The sequence below is a fragment of the Xenopus laevis genome, chromosome 7S, assembly GCF_017654675.1.
Source record: "Xenopus laevis strain J_2021 chromosome 7S, Xenopus_laevis_v10.1, whole genome shotgun sequence".
NCBI lineage: Eukaryota > Metazoa > Chordata > Amphibia > Anura > Pipidae > Xenopus > Xenopus laevis.
Genome location: NC_054384.1, coordinates 40,396,275 through 40,420,307, shown reverse-complemented (window position 1 = coordinate 40,420,307; position 24,033 = coordinate 40,396,275). Strand labels below are relative to the sequence as shown.

At 39.5% G+C, this 24,033-nt stretch overlaps 1 protein-coding gene across 1 annotated transcript in view; it reads right to left on the bottom strand.

The window, feature by feature from the left end:
• sh2d4b.S (SH2 domain containing 4B S homeolog) overlaps window positions 1-21,285 on the bottom strand; it is a 119,868-nt gene extending 98,583 nt beyond the window's left edge. Inside the window, exon 1 of the mRNA XM_018239461.2 lies at window positions 21,024-21,285. Coding sequence (XP_018094950.1) covers window positions 21,024-21,207 — 184 coding nt within the window. The 5' untranslated portion in view covers window positions 21,208-21,285. The remainder of the gene's footprint in view (window positions 1-21,023) is intronic.
• Window positions 21,286-24,033: the final 2,748 nt, after the last annotated feature.

The window sequence follows — 24,033 nt, the reverse complement described above, 5'->3', positions numbered from 1 at the left end:
TATAATTAAATGCACCAAGAACCAATGGATTGTTGTCTTATAGTTGGTATATACTCCATTGTTCCTCAGGACCCAGGGATTTCTGGATAATGGATCTTTCCATCATTTGGATTTTCATACCAGAAAATCATGTTAACATTAAATAAACTCAATAGGCTGGCATTGCTTCCAATAAAGATGAATTACTTACTGTATGCTGTACCTTAGTTTGGATCATGTACAAGGTACTGTTTTATTATTACAGAGGTAATCATTTTTAAAATGTTGGACTATGTGGATAAAATAGAGTCTATGGATGATGGGCTTTTCAGAATTTGGAGCTTTCCGGAGAACCTAGAATAAAACCACTATTAAGCTGACCATACATCTAAAAATCTTTTACCAAATTGCCCACCTTGAGGTTAAGCCCAAGTAATGTAGTCTTACTGTGTGAGGACTGCATTAAGAAGCCAATGCAGTCCTCATCTGTGAAGGGATTTTTTAACCTGCCCAATCAATATCTGACTAATTTTTGGACATACTGTATATTGGTCATGCAGGCCTGTCGGAGGGACCCATACACGGGCCAATGAGCTGTGAGGTGTATGTCCACCTTTAGTCCAAATAGAAAGGGGAACAAACGCCAGCCCTGGGGTTTATTAAAATCAGGATTAATGGTTCCTTTTTGAAGGTCCTCTTTTTCTGAATAAAATACAAAGTTTCTTGGACATTCTACATTCTTTCCTGTTTTTTTCTATAACCTTAAGAAAAACTAGATCCAAACTCCTCTGTTCTATGCACGCTTTTTTGTTATTTATATTTATAAGATTAGGTTTATATTGGAGCATTGTAGCATGGGTACTTTCTTTGTGTTTACCTGTGATTTATCTGCCTGAACATGGCCTTGGATCTTTACCTCAACTGAAAGACCATCTAAGCAAACATGACATTGCAAGAGCTACTTTAATAGGTGAAAGTCAAGAAAAGAAATGATAAAGACTCTAAAAAGAATATCATAAATGAAAATTAATCATAGTTTTATAGAAATGGCTAGCAACTTATGCACTGAACCCTTTCATCTTTCATAGATTCAATGCTTTTCTCATTTCAAGCTCAATGTTGTGTGATATTTCCACATCCCGATAAGTATTGCTCTAGGCCATGACTCTTTGAACTGACTTCCAACTGCGTGCATTAAATATTCACCTTTTGTTTCCATTGCAATGATTATTTTATAGGAGCCACTGCAAATTTCCACTCTGCTCCTTTGTATGCTGGAAATGAGATAGTGCTCTGATCATGAATATGCTGATGGTGTTCTTCTTTATATCCAAGTAGTGACTTGAAGATAAAACATTTAAACCATCCAGTGAGTCATAGACTAAACATCACACTTTAAGTAACCTGGATTTTGGATTCATTAGGCTTAACCACTTACTGTACCTTCGTGCAAGGGATGAAACAAAGCTAGTGACCTAATAACTTCAAGGGAACAATTGGTTGTCAAACACTGAGAAAGGAGAAGCTTTTTGTATTTGAGAAAATCTTTTTCAGACCGTTTCCATTTTCATCCTATACACTAAAGAAGGGCATACATGTAAATGATCTCCAATGCAGAGCACATATTAGTTAAACTTTCTTTGATCTTTGCATATGATGGCATAATATCCATCTGGCTATAGTGCAGATAATAGAATATTTTGTATACAGCTCTGTTTAGATACATATTCTTAAATAAAATGCCTCATTTATCAATTATACAGATGCATGTGGTGTATGTCCTAAATATGCATTAAGTATAGGACTCTTATGACTAATAAATCCCATTTCTGTAGTGTATTCTTACAGAAAGGGAAAGGAAAGGACAGTGTTACTGACAAAGGGAACAATAGATTAAAGATTATGTAATAAATGGCACTAAATTTGCTCAGGTGCAGTAACCCATAGCAACAAATAAGATGTTTGCTTTTAAACAGGTGATCAATAAACTCTTCCTGTAGATTGATTTCTATAGGGTACTGCACCTCGGCAAACTAAGCAGTATTGTATTATGACATAACCCCATTAGTCTTGGTATTCTACACAAACCACACTGGTATCAGAAGGCAATAACCTTGTGCCAAAAAATTAATGAGACATGAGAAATTATAAATTTAATGTCAAGGTCCTTCTACACACATAAATGCAAATGTATTCAAAAATGATATTTTTCCTCCGTTCCTTGAGATGATTGTGGCAAAAAAAATATAGAAAAACTATGCCAACGAAAACCTGCTGGGCTTCTCAAAGGGGCAGATTTATCAAGGGCCGAAGTGAAAATTAGAATTTTCTACTTTTTATATGGCCAAAACTGTGAAATTTGACTAAGGAATTGTTAACATTTAGAGTTGTTTGCAGCTTTCTTGATATTTGCGTTTTTTCAGAGAAAAAACTCGAATCAAATTTGAGTAGAATTCAATTTGAATTTGATTCGAATTTTCAGGTCATTCCTATTCACCCGAGTTTGCCAAATTAGATTTTTTTAATAAATTGCAATTGGTCGAATTTTGAGTTCATGGCAGTTTTAAATAACTCCCATGAACTCAAAATTCAACCCTTGTTAAATCTGCCCCTAAAAGTTCATGGAGGGTGTATCTGAAGCATTCAAGCAAATTTAATGATAAAGTATTTCTTTGAGATTTTTAAAACAGTTAAGAAATAACAGTCTCGTTGAATTGAACATAACAATGCAACTTCTGTTTGCAATGAACTTTTAGTTTCAAATTTTAGTTTGCAAATGTTTTTATATATTGTACACAATATATAAGAGATCAAAAAAAAGATTTTTTTTTTCTTAATCTCAAATATTAATACATATTTCCAATGGGAACTAGGTAACCAGACAATACTTTGGTACAAAGTTATAATAAAAATGTTTTATACTGCTGCAGAGTTACTAATCCTGTTAATAAAGCCCCATGATGCATTCCGATGGCTGTGAAAATAGGAATATAGCATTCTAATCTAAACCAAAGTCACAGTGCAAGTGTGGATTATTGGTACCTCAGTGGGACAGTGCCTCATGTTTTAAAAAATTAATATAGATTGAGTGGAAGGAAAAACTGAGAGTAAGCACAAAATGTGCTGGATATTAACTGTATGTAGCAAATAGCATTACTTTACACATATTAAGATGCCTGGTTTATCTTAGCTTCTGTTTTTCAGTTTTGCTGTGTTTCATCCTGAGCAATTATTTTGTTATTGTGAAATAGTAACTACTTGACTTTTGGAAATAACACAGTACATGCCATGAAAACACAAATGACTACATTATGTTGCTAACATGACTACCTAAAATAACTTCATCCAAAGAGTCTCTGGCACATTAATATTGATGAATATTCCAATTAGGGATCAACCCTTTCACTAGATTAGAAGGTATGCTCATGGTTTCACTGACTAAAGATAAAAGATTAGCTTCCATCATTAACAAATGAAACAATAAGCCTCCACTCCTTGCTTGATGGATTTACCTTCAGAGTTATCTGACTACAAAACAAGTATTGAGCATCTTGTTAGTTCTCAAATGAGAGAAATTAGATCCTCATACAACATGTGTCTAGAGAGCCATCAGAGGATTAACGCGTACCTCCACTGTACATCTGTTCCATCCTTAGTAGTGTCAGGATCTTGCTTTATTACTTAGTATTCTTGTTCTACAGTATGTGTTTAATTTAAAAGTGAAGAGCATGTTCATTATTAATAGTAGCTGCTTTCCTGTCAAGCAACAATTAATATGGATAAAATGAAATGTGTATTAGCTGCATACTCATTTTCATCAAAAAATAATCATGATATACATAACTAATGAATATACATGTTTGATTACTCATCTTATCTTCACAATTAACCTCCTCAAACAACGATATCCATATTATACTGTACATTCCATAAAATATTTTGTTGTGTTGGTGTATTTTGGCCTCCTACAAAATGAGCTACATTAAAGTAACCAGTATTAGCATTGTCTACAAAAGCTCAGAACAAATAGGAAAAAAATGCTATTGCAAACAAAAAGGATGTATAATAAATATTTTACAATGTCAAGAAGGTAAGAAAGTTTAGAAGGGATGGCTCACCTTTAAGTGAACTTTTAGTATGTTATAGAATGGATATCTCTAAAGCAACGTTTCACTAACCCTGGGGGGTTATTTAAGAAAAAATTTGAATGCCTAATATTCGATCAAATGGTTCCGACCCAGAAATTCGAATCGTGGCAGGTTTTAGGTGGTAAATATTCAAATTAGGACTGTTTCCATGGTTAAGGTGTGATAAATCTCACATTCTAATTTACATTCGAATAGGGGGAGTAGCATTCAAATGGGTGAATTTTTAATTTGAATTTACTATTCGACCCTTGATAAATCTGCCCCTTATTGTTATTGCCACTATTTATTGCTCTTCTTTCTATTCAGGCCATCTTCTTTTCATATTCCAGTTTCTTATGCAAATAAGTGCATGGTTGCTAGGGTAATTTAAGCCCTTGCAAACAACCAGATTGCTGTAAAATGCAAACTGGAAAGCTGTTGAATACATAGCTAAACAATAAACAACACAAATGTTAAAAAATGAAAACCAATTGCAAATTGTCTCCAAATATTACTTTCTATATCATACTAAATCATATGTTAAAGGTCAACAACCCCATTAAGTTTCTACAAAGGTGGGGTAGAAAATAAGTTTCAAGGAAGTTCACTGTCTATGTGTCAGGGAGCCGGGAGCCCCCTCTGGGGAGTAGTCCGGATCTAGGAGGAAGCCCCTCAGGAGGGATCAGGATCGTGGTATCCAGGGATAAAGCAGAAAGGGTAATCGGGTTCAGGCTACAGGTCACAAGGTAGGCAGAATATAATCAAAGTCCAAAGTCCAGGCAGGGGGTCAATAGCAGGCAGAGAATCAGCGAAGTCCAGGTCCAGGCAAAGGGTCACAACAAGGAATCAGGCAGATATAAGTAGGGAAAACAGCAAGGGAACCCAGGAAACTCTCAGGGAACAGAATCCTATTTTCGGGCGCCATCTTGGCGTCTCAGGCGTCCTTTTATGTTTGAATTTGGCGCCCTTGCGCCAGCGTCAGCGCGCCTGCGACCGTCGCGCCGCGCTGACGTCACAGCGCCGGCGTCGGAACCCACGTGGGTTGACTGGGCGCCGCCATCTTGAATTCTTCGCCGCCGGGAGCGGACGCGACTCCTCGCGCTCCCGGCGGTCTTGACAGTACCCCCCCCCTCACGGGGGGCCTCAGGACCACCGGGACTTGGTTTCTGGGGAAACTTGGAGTGGAAGTCTCTTACCAAACGAGGAGCATGCACATCACGATGTCCCTCCCAAGAGCATTCTTCGGGGCCAAAGCCCTTCCAATGGATGAGGTACTGAAGGGACCCTCTGGAGATTCTGGAATCAAGGATTCTCTCCACCTCGAATTCTTGTTGACCCTCCACAGAGACAGCAGGAGGAGGAGATTGGACACCAGAGAAACGGTTGGAGACGGTGGGCTTCACCAGGGAGACGTGGAACACGTTGGGGATTCTCATCTCTGGTGGGAGTTGAAGTCTGATGGCTACGGGGTTAATTATCTCCAAGATGGGGAACGGACCCAGGAACTTCGGACCCAACTTGGGAGATGGCACCTTCAAGCGAATATTCCTGGAAGAGAGCCAGACATTATCACCCACCTTGTAGGGAGGAGAGGGCCTTCTACGGCGATCCGCGAAAGTCTTGTGGACTAGAGCACACTTCTCCAGATTAGACTTGGTTGCAGCCCAAATAGCAAGCATATGGGCTGTCAGATCATCTGCAGCCGGGACGTCCGACAACACGAAGTCCTGAGGAAAGGCTTGAGGGTGCTGTCCATACACCACCATAAATGGAGACCTTCCTGTGGAGGAATGACATGCATTATTATGAGCAAACTCTGCCCACGGGAGGAGGTCAGACCAATCGTCCTGGCAAAGAGACACGTGGTTCCTCAGGAACTGTTCTAAGGCTTGGTTCACACGTTCAGCTGCCCCATTCGTCTGCGGGTGGTAGGCAGATGAAAATTTAAGTGTTATTCCCAAGTCTTTACATAGAGAATGCCAGAACTTGGCGGTAAACTGGGTGCCTCTGTCGGAGACGATCTCCACCGGGAAACCATGCAGGCGGAAGATGTACTTAATAAAGAGTTGGGATAATTCCACCGCAGAGGGTAACTTCTTCAAAGGGATGAAATGGGCCATTTTGCTGAAGCGGTCAATGACAACCCAGATCACAGTATTCCCACCGGAGGGAGGAAGTTCGACAATAAAGTCCATAGAGAGGTGCGTCCACGGACGAGAGGGAACCGGCAAAGGCTGTAACAACCCGCTGGGGCGGGAATGGCTAGGCTTAGAAGTGGCACAGACATTACAAGCAGCCACAAAGTCCTTTACATCCTTGCGGATATCAGGCCACCAGACTAGGCGCCTCAAGAGTTCAAGGGTCTTGGCCGGACCAGGATGTCCAGCTTGTCTGGAGCAGTGGGTTTGTTGCAGGATGGCCAGGCGAAGTTCTGGAGGGACGAAGGCCATGCCAATCGGAGTATCTTGAGGAGCCGAGGACTGCCCAGCCAGAATCTGGTCGGCAAATTGGGGATACAGAGAGGCAATGATCTTGACTGGTGGAATGATTGGCTCCTGCCTCTCAGGGTCACGATCCACCGGAGTGAAGCTACGAGACAAGGCATCGGCTTTCAGATTCTTGGAACCTGGGCGATAAGTCAAAACAAAGTTAAAACATGAAAAGAAAAGGGCCCACCTGGCTTGTCTGGGATTTAGCCTCTTGAGGGACTGTATAAACTCCAGATTCTTGTGATCTGTGAAAATCTGGACAGGAATTTCAGAGCCCTCCAGGAGGTGACGCCATTCTTCAAGGGCAAGCTTGACTGCTAAGAGTTCTCGATTTCCGACATCATAGTTCTGCTCTGCGGATGAGAACTTCTTGGAGAAAAATGCACAGGGGTGCAATTTTCCATCAGTGGAGTGTCTCTGAGACAGGATAGCTCCGGCTCCGACTTCAGAAGCATCGACTTCGATGCAGAAGGGTAGTGCAGGATTGGGATGTCGGAGAACAGGAGCGGACGTGAAGGCCTCTTTCAAGGACTGAAAGGCTTCTATGGCGGATTGAGGCCACAGGCTGGGTTTACCCCCTTTCCGGATGAGGGCCAGGATAGGTGCAATGCGGGAAGAGAACCCCCGGATGAACTGTCGATAATAATTAGCAAATCCGATGAACCTCTGGATTGCCTTGGTACTCAGTGGGAGAGGCCACTCCTGGATGGCCGACACCTTCACGGGGTCCATCTCAAATCCCTCTGGAGAGATAATGTATCCTAGGAAGGGGATCTTGGATACCTCGAAGACACACTTCTCCAACTTGGCGAAGAGAGAGTTCTTCCTCAGACGAGAGAGTACCTCCTTCACCTGGGAGCGATGACTTTCAAGGTCCTTGGAAAAGATCAGGATGTCGTCCAAGTATACGACTACGAACCTTCCTAGGAGATCTCGGAACACATCATTAACAAACTCCTGGAAGACGGCAGGGGCATTGCATAGGCCGAAGGGCATAACGAGATATTCATAGTGCCCATCCCGAGTGTTGAATGCCGTCTTCCATTCGTCACCCTCCCGGATGCGAATGAGGTTGTAGGCCCCCCGGAGATCCAACTTGGAGAAAATCTTTGCCCCTTTCAGCTGGTCAAAGAGCTCGGCAATCAGGGGCAGGGGGTACCTGTTCTTCACGGTGATCTTATTCAGACCCCGATAGTCTATACAAGGCCGAAGGCCTCCGTCCTTCTTCTCCACAAAGAAGAACCCAGCCCCTGCAGGAGAGGTAGAAGGGCGGATAAACCCCCGCTGGAGATTTTCTTGGATGTACTCCTTCATAGCGGTAGTCTCTGCAGGAGAGAGAGGGTAGGTGCGCCCTCTGGGGGGCATAGCTCCTGGCAGGAGTTCAACCGGACAATCGTAGGAGCGATGTGGGGGAAGGAACTCTGCCGACTTTTTACAAAACACATCGGAAAATCCCTTGTAAGTGGAGGGCAAAGTCTTTAATTCCGCAGAGGAGACATTCACCTTCTCGAGGGGTTTTGACGGAAGGCAATGTTGCAGGCAAAATAAACTCCAACGAGAGATCTGCCCAGTGGACCAGTCTATGGTGGGGTTATGCAGACGTAACCACGGAAGACCCAATATTACTGGAGTAGAAGGACAGGGGATGATGAAGAATGAAAGTTTTTCTTGATGCAGCGCCCCAACTTGTACAGATAGTTCCGCCGTGAACTTTGTGACGAATTCAAACTCCAGGGGTTTGTCATCTATGGCGGTAATTCGCAGGGGTGAAGATAATGGAAGCAGGGGAATCTTCATGCGTTCGGCAAAAAAGGCATCCATGAAATTGCCATCCGCTCCGGAGTCGAGGAAGGCCCTTTCGAAGATAGACTTACTTGCCAGGTGAATCTGCAAAGGAAGAAGAAGTCTGCGTGAACTTTCTTGATACTTCTCCTGAGGACCTCGAGTGATGCCCCCTACATGAGAAACCTGAGACATACCTCGGGGTACAAAACTCTTGGCTTTGGCAGGACAGGCGTTGGCAAAATGGGAATGCCCACCACAGTATAAACAGAGACCTGCCATACGTCTTCGGAGTCTTTCCTGCTCGGAGAGGCGAGTCTTTCCTACTTGCATAGGTTCCTCCAAGGGGGACGTCGACACATGAGTCACAGGAACAGCGGGTGTTTGCAGAATCGGCCTTTGAAAGCGAGGGGCCAACAAGGGAGAAAATCGTCTGCTGCGCTCTCTCTCCACCTGGTGCTCTCTGAGACGAGTGTCCACTTTAATGGATAGAGCGATCAGCCCTTCCAAGGTGTCAGGAGTCTCTCTGGAGACGAGATCATCTTTGATGCGGATGGATAGGCCTTGGTAGTATACAGCCTTGTAAGCGTCATCACACCAGGAAGTCTCCGCCATCAGTGTTCGGAAGTCTATAGCATAGTCATTGACACTGCGGCTTCCCTGCCGGAGCTGCAAGAGACGGGCAGGGGCGTTCGTAACCCGACCTGGAGCATCAAAGATTAAACGAAAAGCTTGGAGAAAGTCTTTAACATCAAAAGTCAGCGGGGAATTCTTCTCCCAAAGAGACGTTGCCCACTCCAGTGGCTTGCCTTCCAATCGAGACATCACATACCCCACCTTGGAACGCTCACTAGGAAACTGTGTGGGTTGGAACTCAAATTGAATTTGGCATTGCGTGGCAAACCCCCTGCAGGCTTGTGGGTCCCCACTGAAGCGAGGGGGAGGTGGAATGCGAGGCTCACCTGTCGGGTAGCTTGCGTTCGTAGGGGCTGCCGCCATGGGGGGATCTCCAGTAGGTGGAGCAGTGGAAGGCTCAGAAGGCACTTGGGCTAGCAGGACATCGAGTGCTTGCCCAATGCGAACCTGATGGTTTTCGTAGTCCTCCATGCGGGATGCCAGTCCGCGGAGCGCTCGTCCGACATGAGGTGTGGCTTCCTCAGAAGGATCCATGGCCCGAAAATAATGTCAGGGAGCCGGGAGCCCCCTCTGGGGAGTAGTCCGGATCTAGGAGGAAGCCCCTCAGGAGGGATCAGGATCGTGGTATCCAGGGATAAAGCAGAAAGGGTAATCGGGTTCAGGCTACAGGTCACAAGGTAGGCAGAATATAATCAAAGTCCAAAGTCCAGGCAGGGGGTCAATAGCAGGCAGAGAATCAGCGAAGTCCAGGTCCAGGCAAAGGGTCACAACAAGGAATCAGGCAGATATAAGTAGGGAAAACAGCAAGGGAACCCAGGAAACTCTCAGGGAACAGAATCCTATTTTCGGGCGCCATCTTGGCGTCTCAGGCGTCCTTTTATGTTTGAATTTGGCGCCCTTGCGCCAGCGTCAGCGCGCCTGCGACCGTCGCGCCGCGCTGACATCACGGCGCCGGCGTCGGAACCCACGTGGGTTGACTGGGCGCCGCCATCTTGAATTCTTCGCCGCCGGGAGCGGACGCGACTCCTCGCGCTCCCGGCGGTCTTGACACTATGCAAGTAAAGACTCTACACATTAAGAAAAGGCTAAACACAAGCACTAGAACACTAAGAACAGAGTAATGTGGCACTTGGACTGCAATATATACATAGTAACATAGTAAGTAAGGTTGAAAAAAGACACATGTCCATCAAGTTCAACCTTTTAGTTTTGTTTTTTAATCTGCCTAACTGCTAGCTGATCCAGAGGAAGGCAAAAAACCCATCTGAAGCCTCTCCAATTTGCCTCAGATGGGGAAAAATTCCTTCCTGACTCCAAAATAGCAATCGGACTAGTCCCTGGATCAACTTGTACTTGTATTCCCTCACTTGCTAAAAAGCAATCCAACCCCTTCTTAAAGCTATCTAATATATCAGCCTGTACAACTGATTCAGGGAGAGAATTCCACATCTTCACAGCTCTCACTGTAAAAACCCCTTCCGAATATTTAGGTGGAACCTCTTTTCTTCTAATCGGAATGGGTGACCTTGTGTCAGCTGGAAAGACCTACTGGTAAATAAAGCATTAGAGAGATTATTATACAATCCTCTTATATATTTATACATAGTTATTATATCACCCCTTAAACGCCTCTTCTCCAGCATGTACATCCCCAATTTGACCAATCTTTGCTCATAGATTTTCCATACCTTTTACCAGCTTAATTGCCTGTCTCTGTTCCCTCTCTAATACAATAATGTCCTGTTTGAATGATGGAGACCAAAACTGTACGGCATATTCTAGATGGGGCCTTACAAGTGCTCTATACAGTGGAAGAATGACCCCCTCCTCCTGTGACTCTATGCCCCTTTTAATACAGCTCAAGACTTTATTTGCCCTTGATGCTGCTGACTGGCATTGCTTGCTACAGCCAAGTTTATCATCTACAATGACTCCAAGGTCCTTTTCCATAATGGATTTGCCTAGTGCAGTCCCATTAAGGGTATAAGTGGCTTGGATATTCTTACATCCCAGGTGCATGACTTTACATTTATCAACTCTGAATCTCATTTGCCACTTGGCTGCCCAGATTGCCAGTTTGTCAAGATCATGTTGCAAGGATGCCACATCCTGGATGGAGTTAATTGGGCTGGATAGTATTGTGTCATCTGCAAACACTGATACATTACTTACAATACCCTCCTCTGAGTCATTAATGAACAAGATTAATAAAAGTCGACCCAATACTGAGCCCTGAAGGACCCCACTAAGAACCTTACTCCAAGTAGAGAATGTACCATTAACAACCACCCTCTGTACCCGATCCTGTAGCCAGTTTCCTATCCATGTGCAAACGACTTCATTAAGCCCAACAGACCTTAGTTTAGAAAGCAGTCGTTTGTGGGGCACAATATCAAACGCTCTGGCAAAATCCAAATAGATCACATCTACTGCCCCCCCACTGTCCAGCATCTTACTTACCTCATCATAAAAAGCAAACAAATTGGTCTGACATGACCTATCCTTCATAAAGCCATGCTTATTGCTGCTCATGCTGACTCGGACAAAATTTTGAATGTGATCCCTTAACAAGCCTTCAAATAATTTGCCCACCACAGATGTCAAATTTACTGGCCTATAATTGCCAGGCTGAGATCGTAATCCCTTTTTAAATATTGGAATAACATCAGCTTTTCTCCAATCCATAGGCACCATACTAGATGAAAGTGAATCTGAGAAAATCAGAAATAGGGGCTGGTCTAAAAATGAACTAAGCTCTCTTTGAACAAGGGGGTGTATGCCATCATCGCTGGAGCCTTGTTTACATACATTTTTATTAAAGCTTTATGAATCATATCCTGATTGAGCTGAGCCATTAGTGCAGCTATAAAGTGAGCCTGGGAACTCAGACTCCCCTATTGTATACACTGATGAAAAGAACTGATTTAGCACATTTGCCTTTCTGTATCTGTTACAACCATACTGGTACCGTTATTTAATGGAGCAACACTCTCAACCTGCATCTTTTTACTATTAATATATTTAAAAAACTTTTTAGGGTTAGTTTTCACCTCCATCGCAATTAACTCTTCATTTCCTTTCTTTGCCTTCCAGATGTATTACAGTGTTTATATTCATTAAATGCAGCTTCTGTCCCAACAGATTTGTAGTTTTTAAATGCTTTTCTCTTCTTTCCTATTAACTTCTTTACTTCTGTATTAAGCCACATAGGATGATTATTAGGAATGAAAACCTATTTTCTGCTGAACAATTTTACTATTAATGTGGCAAAACATCTGGGCTGCAAATTTAAGTTAGACATAACACTTTGCACTTAATAATGTGCAGCTCCCAAACACATGTTGCATTGTAGAAAAATAAAATGACATTATTGGTGACAATCATTTTTAAATCTCCAAACTTTCCTAATACTAACTAACTCACATTACTAACGGAAAGGTAGATACATTAAATATACAGATAATATACAAATAAACACAGGGCACAGGAGTTAAAGTGGGCCCTGTTCATTAGAGCTTATATGAGCTCTTATAGCTAATACACAATCATAATATATTCCATATACCTGATATCCCACTTGACTTTAAGGACAGCTGATTAAGACATTAAGGGCAGATTTATCAAGGGTCGAATTTCAAAGTAATCTGAGTTATAACTCCCATAACTTTGAAATTTGAATAAAAAGAGACCAACCGCAATGTATTTTAAAAAATTTACGTTTTTTTCTGCAGGTGAATAGGTTTATTTGATCATTCAAATTGAAGTAAGATCAAATTCAATCGAATTCGATTTAATGCATTTAAAAAAAAAACTTAGATTCATGGAGTCCACCAATTGACTCCATGTAGGTTCTAGGAGGCCCCCATAGGCTAAAACAGCAATTTGGCAGGTTTTAGATGGAGAATGGTCAAAGTTGAAGTTTTAAAGAGACAGTACATTATAAATTTCGATATTCAAATGTTCAATCTTTTTTTTCAAATTCGAATCGAAGTACACAAAAATAGCTCAAAATTTGAATTTTTTACTTTGAATTTTTACTTTGACCCTTGATAAATCAGTCCTAAAAGAAAGCATATTTTTGCAAACTGTGTTAAATCAAAAAGTGTAGTATTGCCACATAATAGTAAAATTGTTCAGCTTAAAAAATAGGTTTTCATTTCTACTGGATTATGACAAATACAGCAGCATATTCATTTTTGAGAAATGCTAAGCTCCCTTAACATCATATCTTTAATGACAAACATGCTTTGAGGAATATGTCGTTGGCTTATGTACTGTGTCTACATTGCAGTTCTCTGATGCAGAATGACATATCTTGCTAGCGAGAACACACAATTGAGGGATTTCAATGACATTTTTGGTTTATTTGTTTTATACATCTACTAGTAAAGCGGCCATTACTGTATGACAGGTATATGTGCTTCTATTTGTACAACCCTTACCATTCTGTCCCACTCCTTTCATATCCATTATCTCAGCTGTCTTATGTGACCTTCCCTATTTTCTCAAAGTTATTGTATAGCATTATCTCTGCCAAACTGGCCATAAAGACACAGATTTTCTTATACAATTCATTTATCTTTTATCCTTTAGAATATGACTAGATGAGCACATTGTAGAGTAAATTAATGAAATGAATCATGAGCACTTACCCATTGTTGCTAATTCTTTTCAGTGATTCATTTTATTGCATTTAGCATGGCTGTGCACCTAATAGAACACCATGGAATTTATTGAATGCTTCAAATCTATGTATTTGTTGGAGGATTATCATTATGATTATTAGTTTACCTCTACCCAGTGAGCATCCCCATTTCTATAGTGGGAGTTCCCTATTCTCTTTTAATCTATAATTAGACAGTACAGTATTATTACTGGGCCACAAAACTAAATCTTTTTAATGTCCCCATAACTCTGGAAAGATGATCTCTAGTGAGTATTAACCTGTTGTTATGCCCATGGCACAGTATCTCTCCTCGCTCATTTTTTTAATTTAGTCATTATATACTATATATATATATATATATATATATATATATATATATATATATATATATATATATATATATATATATATATATATATATATATATAGAAAGATGATAAAGCTCGCACTCGCAGGGCTTACAAGGTCAAAAAGTGTTTATTTCAAACAAAAAACGACTAACGTTTTGGCTTGCACTCAAGCCTTTCTCAAAGTTGAGTGCAAGCCGAAACGTTAGTCGTTTTTTGTTTGAAATAAACACTTTTTGACCTTGTAAGCCCTGTGAGTGCGAGCTTTATCATCTTTCTATACATTTCTTGGGCTTTTTTGCACCCAGGCAACTTAAACCCATTGACGAGCAGTGCCGGCTTCCAGACTATTATATATATATATATATATATATATATATATATATATATATACAAATGCAGGGTAGCAGCACTCCAAGGATTTTGCAACAAGATAAGGTGTCAAATAAAGCAGGTTTATTAATCCGACGTTTCAGTTCCGTACAGGAACTTTCTTCAGGGAAAAACACATATATATATATATATATATATATATATATATATATATATATATATATATATATATATATATGTGTGTGTGTGTGTGTGTGTGTGTGTGTAATTCAGTCTTCAACATTTACATCCCTCTTCAGAGTTTCAAAGTGCCTCAGAGGTCCTGATTCAATGGCAAAGTATGCAATTTTACCACCATTACAAATATTGCAGACAGCAAGACATGACACTTTTAATAAATAATAGTTATCTGGCTCTCATTGAAACATCAGTTTACTCATGTGTGGCAATGCTGATACTGGCTTAAAAGCTGCTGAAGGCAGAGAATTACAGTGTGAGACCAGGGAAGTCCAGTCTGCAGTCCTTTAAGTAAAGTAGAACTGTGTGCTGTTCTTTATATAAAAAAAAAGGACTCATACAAAAATGTAACTTTTTTTGTGCTACAGACCTGGCGGTTCCACCTTTGAAGGAAAAACTTTTTTAAAAGCTTTTTGCTGGAAAGAATTTTGAAAATGATATACGGTGAAACCTCAATTTTACATCCCCTGATTTTAAGTTTCCCCTCATTTTACATTGTTATATTGCGGTCACACCTATATATTATGCATAATCCATTTCCATGCTCTTTCATGGATTTTACACCATTTTTTTGGTTCCCTAAAAAAATGTAAAATGAGGGTTCTACTGTAATGTTATGAATTGTGGTCACAGGTGTGTGTGAATTCATAAGGGTCCCTCACTGATTATTTTTACTTATTTATTTATGTTGTATTTATTTGCTGTTTTTAATTGTTTGTGAATTAGTAGACTGGTCAATAACTGGTTACTTAGGTGACTGATTATATTGAATTAAAGAATATACATTTTAATTCCACCATCTATTCCACTTTTGGAAATTGTTTTTGGTTTGAGCCCCCAACACAGAAGTGGTGCGATTGATTGTATTAATATGTATTTATGGTATTTTCATCTACCTTCTAGTCTTCTGCTAGATGTTACTACTTATTGTGATGAAATGACGTGGGCTTAAAATTGACATCTCATCTATATGCTCTACTCTGCTGGCATGATCCAGGGACATACCAGTAAGGACTGTAGATCTAGTAGTTGCTAGGTGCAAAAGTGGAATTAAAACAAGTTTCCTCTAGAACTTGCATATATAGAATAAGTCAACCCTTAAAGGAGATGAGACTGAAAGGACCAGCCATGGGACTATGCGACAAAGAGAAGTGAGAGGTTTGTGGGTGAGCAAGGAACATGGATCTAGCATAAGAAATAGAACAGGTGCAGATTGCATGAACATAGAACAATACAATAGAACAATACAACAGAACAGCCCAGAACAAGAGCATTATCGGGGTTTCATGTGCAGAACCAAAGTACAAGAGTGGATGTCCTTATTATTTCTATATAAGGCAAATGAGATATAAGGCAAAAATAACAGAGCAAGAAAACACAAATAAAGAGCAAACTATTTAGCGCTTCTTAGCACATTCCCACTTAGAACTATGGTAAAATATCAATTTAAAAAATGAGAACATTCTGTATCCTCTTCATGCCTTACTTTTCCAGGTAATGGGCCAATTATAATCAACAGCAAATATATGCAGCTGAGGGTGAGATTAGCATAAAGATACCTACCAGGTAAATATTCCTTCTGTAAACTATTTCTTTGTTTTGTCGATTTATTTGACATGTATCTCTTTGCAAATTCCTTAGTCAGGCATCCTCTGATTGGTTTGACCTTTCTGCAAGTATAACTATTTAAGTTCTAAGCACTTGCTCTCTTTGTAAGCTGTATAAAATAACCCATGCATAATTTGTGGGTTATTTCTCCTATACACTTTCCTGGAAACAGGAGTTACAATATGATTTTTTTTATCTTTTGATAACTTATTGTTGGGGCATTGTGCACTGTATTTTACAGATTATAGTTGGAATCTATGAATGTGCACTAGTTAAACATCTGTCTGTAATAATACTGGCATTCCAGTTTGTTTAACTACATGCCTATGGCTTTTCTTGTATTTACTTTTGAAATTACCTGACTATGCAGCAGCAATCAAGCAGCCACCACTTAAATAAGAAACCCCCTGTACTTTTGCTTGTTACCCCTTACCATACTCACCAAAGTACCTCTCCCCTACCCCTTTTAGAGACAATGAAAAAACGATTTTTCTTCGACCTGAAAAAGATAGCAAAGCCTATGGGGACCTTCCCCATAGGCTAACATTGACTTCGGTTGCTTTTAGGTGGCGAACTAGGGGGTTGAAATTTTTTTTTAAAGAGACAGTACTTCAACTATCGAATGGTCGAATAGTCTAACGATTTTTAGTTCGAATCATTCGATTCGAAGTCGAAGTCGTAGTCGAAAGTCGAAGTAGCCCATTCGATGGTCGAAGTAGCCAAAAAAAACATTCGAAATTGGAAGTTTAGATTTTCTCTATTCCTAATAAGGAAGCTAAGTAAATGGGCCCCTACATGTTATACCTAAATGGAATGCTTGCCAATTAACACTCCAACACCAACACTGGCTGCTTGCCATGCCGGCCCCCTTTTGTGCAGTGTCAGGTGGGCAAGTGAGAGCAGGCCGACTGAAGTACAGCACACTCCTGGGAGCGTTGTCCCAGGAGATAAGCACCCACCTTTTGAAACTCATGTGCCAAACACTGTGGCCTAGACCACCACCCCTGGCAAGCATCCAACATAACCTATGCTTCAACCACCCTCCACCCTGTTAACCCAAGGAGAGGACAGGCAGTACGATGTTCCTCGCTCCAGAAGGATACTGGCATCATTTCAGGGGCAATGCTCTTAACTTAATTGCACTGCGCCAACTGCAATTGCTTCTGATTTGCTCAACAGTGAGTGTGCTTCATGGTCTGCTTGGTATAAATTCCAATGTTCATTGTGCAAATGACATATGCACCCTATTCCTTTGGTGCAACTAAACTACAGCGATTGATGCAGGGCACTAAGGAAACCATGGATTTGGTCTGGTCTGTAGGTGGTGGTAGACCTAGGGTTCCCCTGGGTCAAAAGGTACAGAATTAAAGTTAAAGTGGTGTTTAATTCAACTGACTGTGGGGAAAGCTGCATTTGCAGTTGTAAATGAGCAATATAGTCTACAAAAGCTACTAGTTACATAGTTAAGTTATTTTGAAGGCCAGAAGTCTTCAATCAAAGTCCATCAGTTCAACCCTCCAAATGAACACAGCGTCCATACATACACACACTCACACTGACCCCTCCATAAACTCATATAAACTATACATACCAATATCTATACTAATTATAGATTTTAGCATCACATTAGGATACTATACTTGTTAGGATACTATACTTGTCCAAGAAAACATCCAAGCCCCTCTTAAAAGCATTAAAAGCAACAGAATCAGCCATCACAACATCATCTAACAGTGCATTCCACAACCTTACTGCCCTCACTATAAAAAACCACCAATACTGCTTCAAATAAAATTTATTTTCCTCTAGTCTAAAGGGGTGGTTTTCATTCCTTGAGTTAATACCTTTTTTTATGCAAGACTTTATGCAAGTACAGTACTTTATTTGCTTTAATAGCCACAGAATGACACTGCTCTGCTTGGAATTAGATAGTTACCTACAAAAACCCTCAATTAAGGAAACCACCAACTCACTGTCATTTAGTGTAAGTGCATTGTGCATAACCTTGCATTTATCAACATTGGTCCTAATTTCTCAGTTTTCCAATTTATTCAAATCACTCTGTGACAACATCCTGCATTGAACCTATAGTTCTGCACAATTTAATATCATCAGCAAAAGTAGAAACAATACTTTCAATGCCCTCCTCCAGGTCATTAATAAACAAGTTCAAAAGCAAAGGACCAAGTATAGACCCCTCCACTAACAACACTGGTCCAATTTGAATATGTTCCATTTACCATAATTCTTTGTAATCTATATTTTAGCCAGTTATCTATCCAAATACAAATAATATGTTTCAGGCCAAACATTTTAATTTAACAATAACATTTTGTGTGATACTACATCAAATGCTTTAGCAAAGTATAAGTAGATAACATTAACTGCTATTCCAGAGTCAAGGTCTCTGCTCACCTTCTCATAAAAATAAATTAAATAAGTCTGGCAAATTCTTTGCTGCATACATTCTGATTATATTCTTATCCAGCTATAAAATATTATAGGGTTTATTATAGAAAAAAATAGCTCATGCCAGCATACACATTCATTGGCAAACAAATACTGTATGTCAGTTTTTTAGTCACTGACATGCTAATGAGGTTATGGAACATCAGAGTGGACACACATCCTTACATAGGATGCGTCCTTAAGGAAAAGTTAAAAAGGGTTTTAACTCAAGAGACAGATTTTAAGGATGCCTGCTTTAGCACAGGCAAATTAATTACAATGACTGAGACATTCAGACGGGGATCTTCATGAAAGCATTTACTGTGGAGTTTTTTTTACTTTGTACTAAGGTAATGAAGCGTAACTCCAAAATGTCCCAGTATGCACTGAACCTCCCAACAGTACAGTTTAGTATTTTAACTGTCAATATAATAGCCAATAAGCATATGAAGCAGATGCGTAGTGTCTGCACATGCTTTTTAAAAATTTAATTCAGCTTTTTTGATATACTTCTAAATACTTTTCACTTAAATCATTTTGATAAGGTTCTCTGTATATGGCAGTTAAAACCAAATAGAATGTGCTTTGCACAACCAAAGCAGGAAACTGATGTACCAAAGGCTATTTAGGTGATAATGCAGCTGTTTTACTGCTTCTACCCATATGGCAATATTTTTTTAGCCAAAAAAGGCCAAATGCCATGTAAGAATGTTGTAGCTTGACAAACCACTTAATCCACTAATATTTTCTTCTGATATAGACATTTGGCACTATTTTCTCATTTCATTTACAATATATTGAGACTGAAAAAGAGAGGAGACTCAATCTCCTCTTTATCTTAATTAGCCATCTCATGTGTTCTAATTTTCTTTGTATTTTAAAATTCTGTAAGCAACCCATTCATGCAACATTTTTATTAATAAAATGTTTGAAGCAGACTCCATGGAACATCATTTTAGACTTACATTAGCCCCTCTCATGCTAATTTGATTTGAATATGTTATCCTTGCCTATCTTAGTCTAAGCAAATGGCCTTTAGAAAATCTCTTTAGTGTGTCTGTGTCCAATTTTCCAATCATGTAGCTGCTAGATTGGACGAGCTATTGAAAACAATGATATTCTAAGCCATTGATTTGATTGCAACATTTTCCTTCTCAAAACTGAAGCTCATCAACCATATTAGAAGCAAAATTTCATTGTCAGAAAATTGGACGGTTATGTGGGGTGAGTGTGAAATGCAGTTTGCCTGTCAGGATAATGGGCAAGAAAAAGAAAAGATTCACATAAAATCTATGAGAAATGCAATCAAAGACTAATCCAAAGCAGAAGCAAGAGGACTGTAAAGGGATAAGAAAAGATTGTTGTACTGACATTTCAAACACCTAATTGCTGTTTCTTTCATTCTTTCTTTTTTCTATCTTTTGAAATAGATTGCACTTTACTACAATTTCAATTAATGGTTCATTGTGCTTCTGAAGCTCAGTTGCCAAAGCACCGCCAAGGTAATTAAAAGTACCTTTCCCAAATGGAATTATGTATGTTCTACTACTTTGCTAAATGCATTTTCGCAGTAATCACTTCTGCTTGGGCAGAGTAAAATGGCTGCTGTCCATGTTCTGAATAGTGATCTTTCCCCAACACCTGGGAGTTCTGCAGGGCTAATTAAAATGTACAAAATGTAAATATTTTCTTATAAACAGATTGAATCTATATTACATATTGTATGAATGTGCCATAAGCAATGAACCATCAGACAGTTTAGTGAGTACATATTTGTGCATACTGTATATATAAAAATATATTGACTGTATACTATTACAGAAGCATTAACTATAAGTTATAGGAAACAATATGCATTTTATCAGCACTTTAAAAGAAGGAAATATTTCCTAAATGATTTGTATGCTGTATACCTATTTTCCTTTTCCATTCTGCTTACACAGAAAGTAACTTATCAATTTATGTTTATTCAAGGACAGTGATGGAAGAATAATCTAATAGTGATATTGATTGTTTTAACCTCTTTGTTACTTTAACAGATAAAAAACATGAATGTCCCTGCCAGACCACAGCATATTTCCTTACAAAAAAGTTTCCAATGAGTAGACCGAAAGGTTATGTAGTACTCCACTGTGGCTTTCATATAAACAATTGAATTAACTATAGGCCATTTTGGTGGAGAGGGTCAACAACTAAGTTTATTCTTAACAGTAGGCCCAACGGAATATTACCTTGTCAAAAGTGAGTCCAGCTAAAGTTTTTATATATATATAAATAATGCCTCACAAGTTGGTACTGTTACTTAGTTGTAAGTGTAGCAAGCATGGATTTTTGGATTTAAATATGTAAAATAGACATATAAATCACTTACTGTGCTTAAACTTGGCTTTAATTTTCATCTTGGACTCTTCTTTGTCCAGATTTGTATCCCATTCTGTCCATCGCCTGATCTGTTCCTCCCTCATCTTGTAGAAAAGAATCTGCTTCTGCTCATCATTTAGTTCAGCCAAAAGATCTGGATCTATGTACATATCCCGGAGAATTTGTTGCAACATGTTGATTCTTACACTTAAAAGTTTTCCTTCAGAAGTCAAAATAATTCCCACCTCAATGTCAGCCTCATGCTTAATTTTCAGCTAAAATATTATAAATTGCCATATTAGTTGTAAAACGTCAAAAACTAAATGAACACGAAAGAGAACTAATGAAAAATGAATAAAATTCTGAAAAACAAAACAGATACGGTAACTTTAAAAACTGCGAAGCTTGTAATAGACACGACAAATGATTATGTTGACTATGGCACTCTTTGTTTTTGTTCATGTGTTTCTGGCTTTGTAGCAATGGGCTTACAAGGTAACAATGTTTTCGGCGATGTCATGGTTAAAAGTAACAACTACACCAGTAATATCCATGTCCATGTTCTTTAGTAACAGATCTCTGGTGACAGACATAAAGGCTCGGTTTTGTTGTGAATGCCATCTGATTACATCAATGAACAGGTTTTTGCTAGGCTGTGCAGTATGGGATTTCACTCTTTAGTGCTTAACTATTGTGCTCCTGGAATTAAAGACAGGAAAATATGCATATTTTAACCTTTTGATACTCAATATAGTCAACTACTGACACATTTCCATGTAATACATCTTTTTCCTAAAGATTTGTAACACCAGATTCTGTTAAAAGCTGTATTGCAGTTTCAGCCTACCTGCAACCTTTCTTGAAATGTCATTATATCTATAGTATATAACAAAAGCGAACTCCCTGTAAAAGCCTGCATCACAACATTCTTTATATTATTCCTTACCTATTTGTTATTTATTTGGAATTTATACATGTTGTGTTCCTGTAAAATAAATAAACAGGACATTCCATTCCCTGGGGTTAGCATAGTGACTCTGAATTGTTATCACCAAGGAATTTTTAATCTAATAAATATAGCTACTACAGCAATTGTAGATTTTATACTCTTACCTTCTACCTTTATATAGATTTCACAGTTTCACTTTGGCCACTTAGTGGAAAGGTGGGGCTCATTCTGCAACACAATGCTAGTGTTCTGTAAATGTATAGAAAGAACAAAGGAATAGGATCCTACTACAGTGTTTCAATGGCTTAGAAATTACCCCATGAGGGACTTGTCAATTATTCCTGTATTGCAGTAGGTGTTTCTCTTTGTTGTTCTAGACTAAGGGATCGCTATCAAGAGATACCTGACTGCAGCCATAAGCCTCTCCCTAGACTGGAAGACATGTTTAGGGAAATGTAATAAAAGTTGATAACTCAAATGTGCAATGTGAAAAATTATTTTTTTGTGCAAACAGCTTTAGTGAGACAATCCATGGTGTCCATTAAGGTACTGTTTTTTGGCTGAACATGCCTCCACAATTGCTCAATATGATGGTGCCATTCCTGTCAGTCTTCTCAATGTACCATGTATGACACTGGTCTAGTAACTTCAGTTATTACTGTAGGGACCCACTTAGGACCAGCTCTGTAATTTCTACCATGCACCGGATCATTAGTAGCAAATTACCGTATATACTCGAGTATAAGCCGACCCGAGTATAAACCGAGGTACCTAATTTTACCTACGAAAACTGGGAAAACTTATTGACTCTAGTATAAGCCTAGACACAACTACAGCCCTGTCTCCCAGCAGTGCACATTCTGCTAAAGCGACCCCCCCCAGCGATCAACCGGACTTCTTTGCAAAGTTGATGACAGAGAATTGCCAAACGGATTACTGTGTGCATTGTCCCACTGTCCCACTACCATGTGCAGAGAGTGCTGTGTGATATTGCCATCACTGTTAATCTTTCATATAACCAACAGAGGGCGCTGTGTGATATTGCCATCACTGTTAATCCTTCATATAACCAACAGAGGGCGCTGTGTGATATTGCAGTCATAGTTATTATTTAATATAACTAACAGAGGGCGCTGTGTGATATTGCAGTCACTGTTATTCTTTCATATAACCAACAGAGGGCGCTGTGTGATATTGCAGTCACGGTTAATCTTTCATATAACCAACAGAGGGCACTGTGTGATATTGCAGTCAGTGTTATTCTTTCATATAACCAACAGATGGTGCTGTGTGATATTGCAGTCACTGTTATTCTTTCATATAACCAACAGAGGGTGCTGTGTGATATTGCAGTCACAGTTATTCTTTCATATAACCAACAGAGGGCGCACTGTTATTCTTTCATATAACCAACAGAGGGTGCTGTGTGATATTGCAGTCACTGTTATTCTTTAATATAACTAACAGAGGGTGCTGTGTGATATTGCAGTCACTGTTATTCTTTCATATAACCAACAGAGGGCGCACTGTTATTCTTTCATATAACCAACAGAGGGTGCTGTGTGATATTGCAGTCACTGTTATTCTTTCATATAACCAACAGAGGGCGCACTGTTCTTTCATATAACCAACAGAGGGCGCTGTGTGATATTGCAGTCACTGTTAATCTTTCATATAACCAACAGAGGGCGCACTGTTATTCTTTCATATAACCAACAGAGGGTGCTGTGTGATATTGCAGTCACTTTTATTCTTTAATATAACCAACAGAGGGAGCTGTGTGATATTGCAGTCAATGTTATTCTTTCATATAACCAACAGAGGGCGCACTGATCTTTCATATAACCAACAGAGGGCGCTGTGTGATATTGCAGTCACTGTTAATCTTTCATATAACCAACAGAGGGCGCACTGTTATTCTTTCATATAACCAACAGATGGCACTGTGTGATTTTGCAGTCACTGTTATTCTTTCATATAACCAACAGAGAGCGCACTGTTATTCTTTCATATAACCAACAGAGGGCGCACTATTCTGTCACCAACACGATTTATGCAGAAGATACCCTTC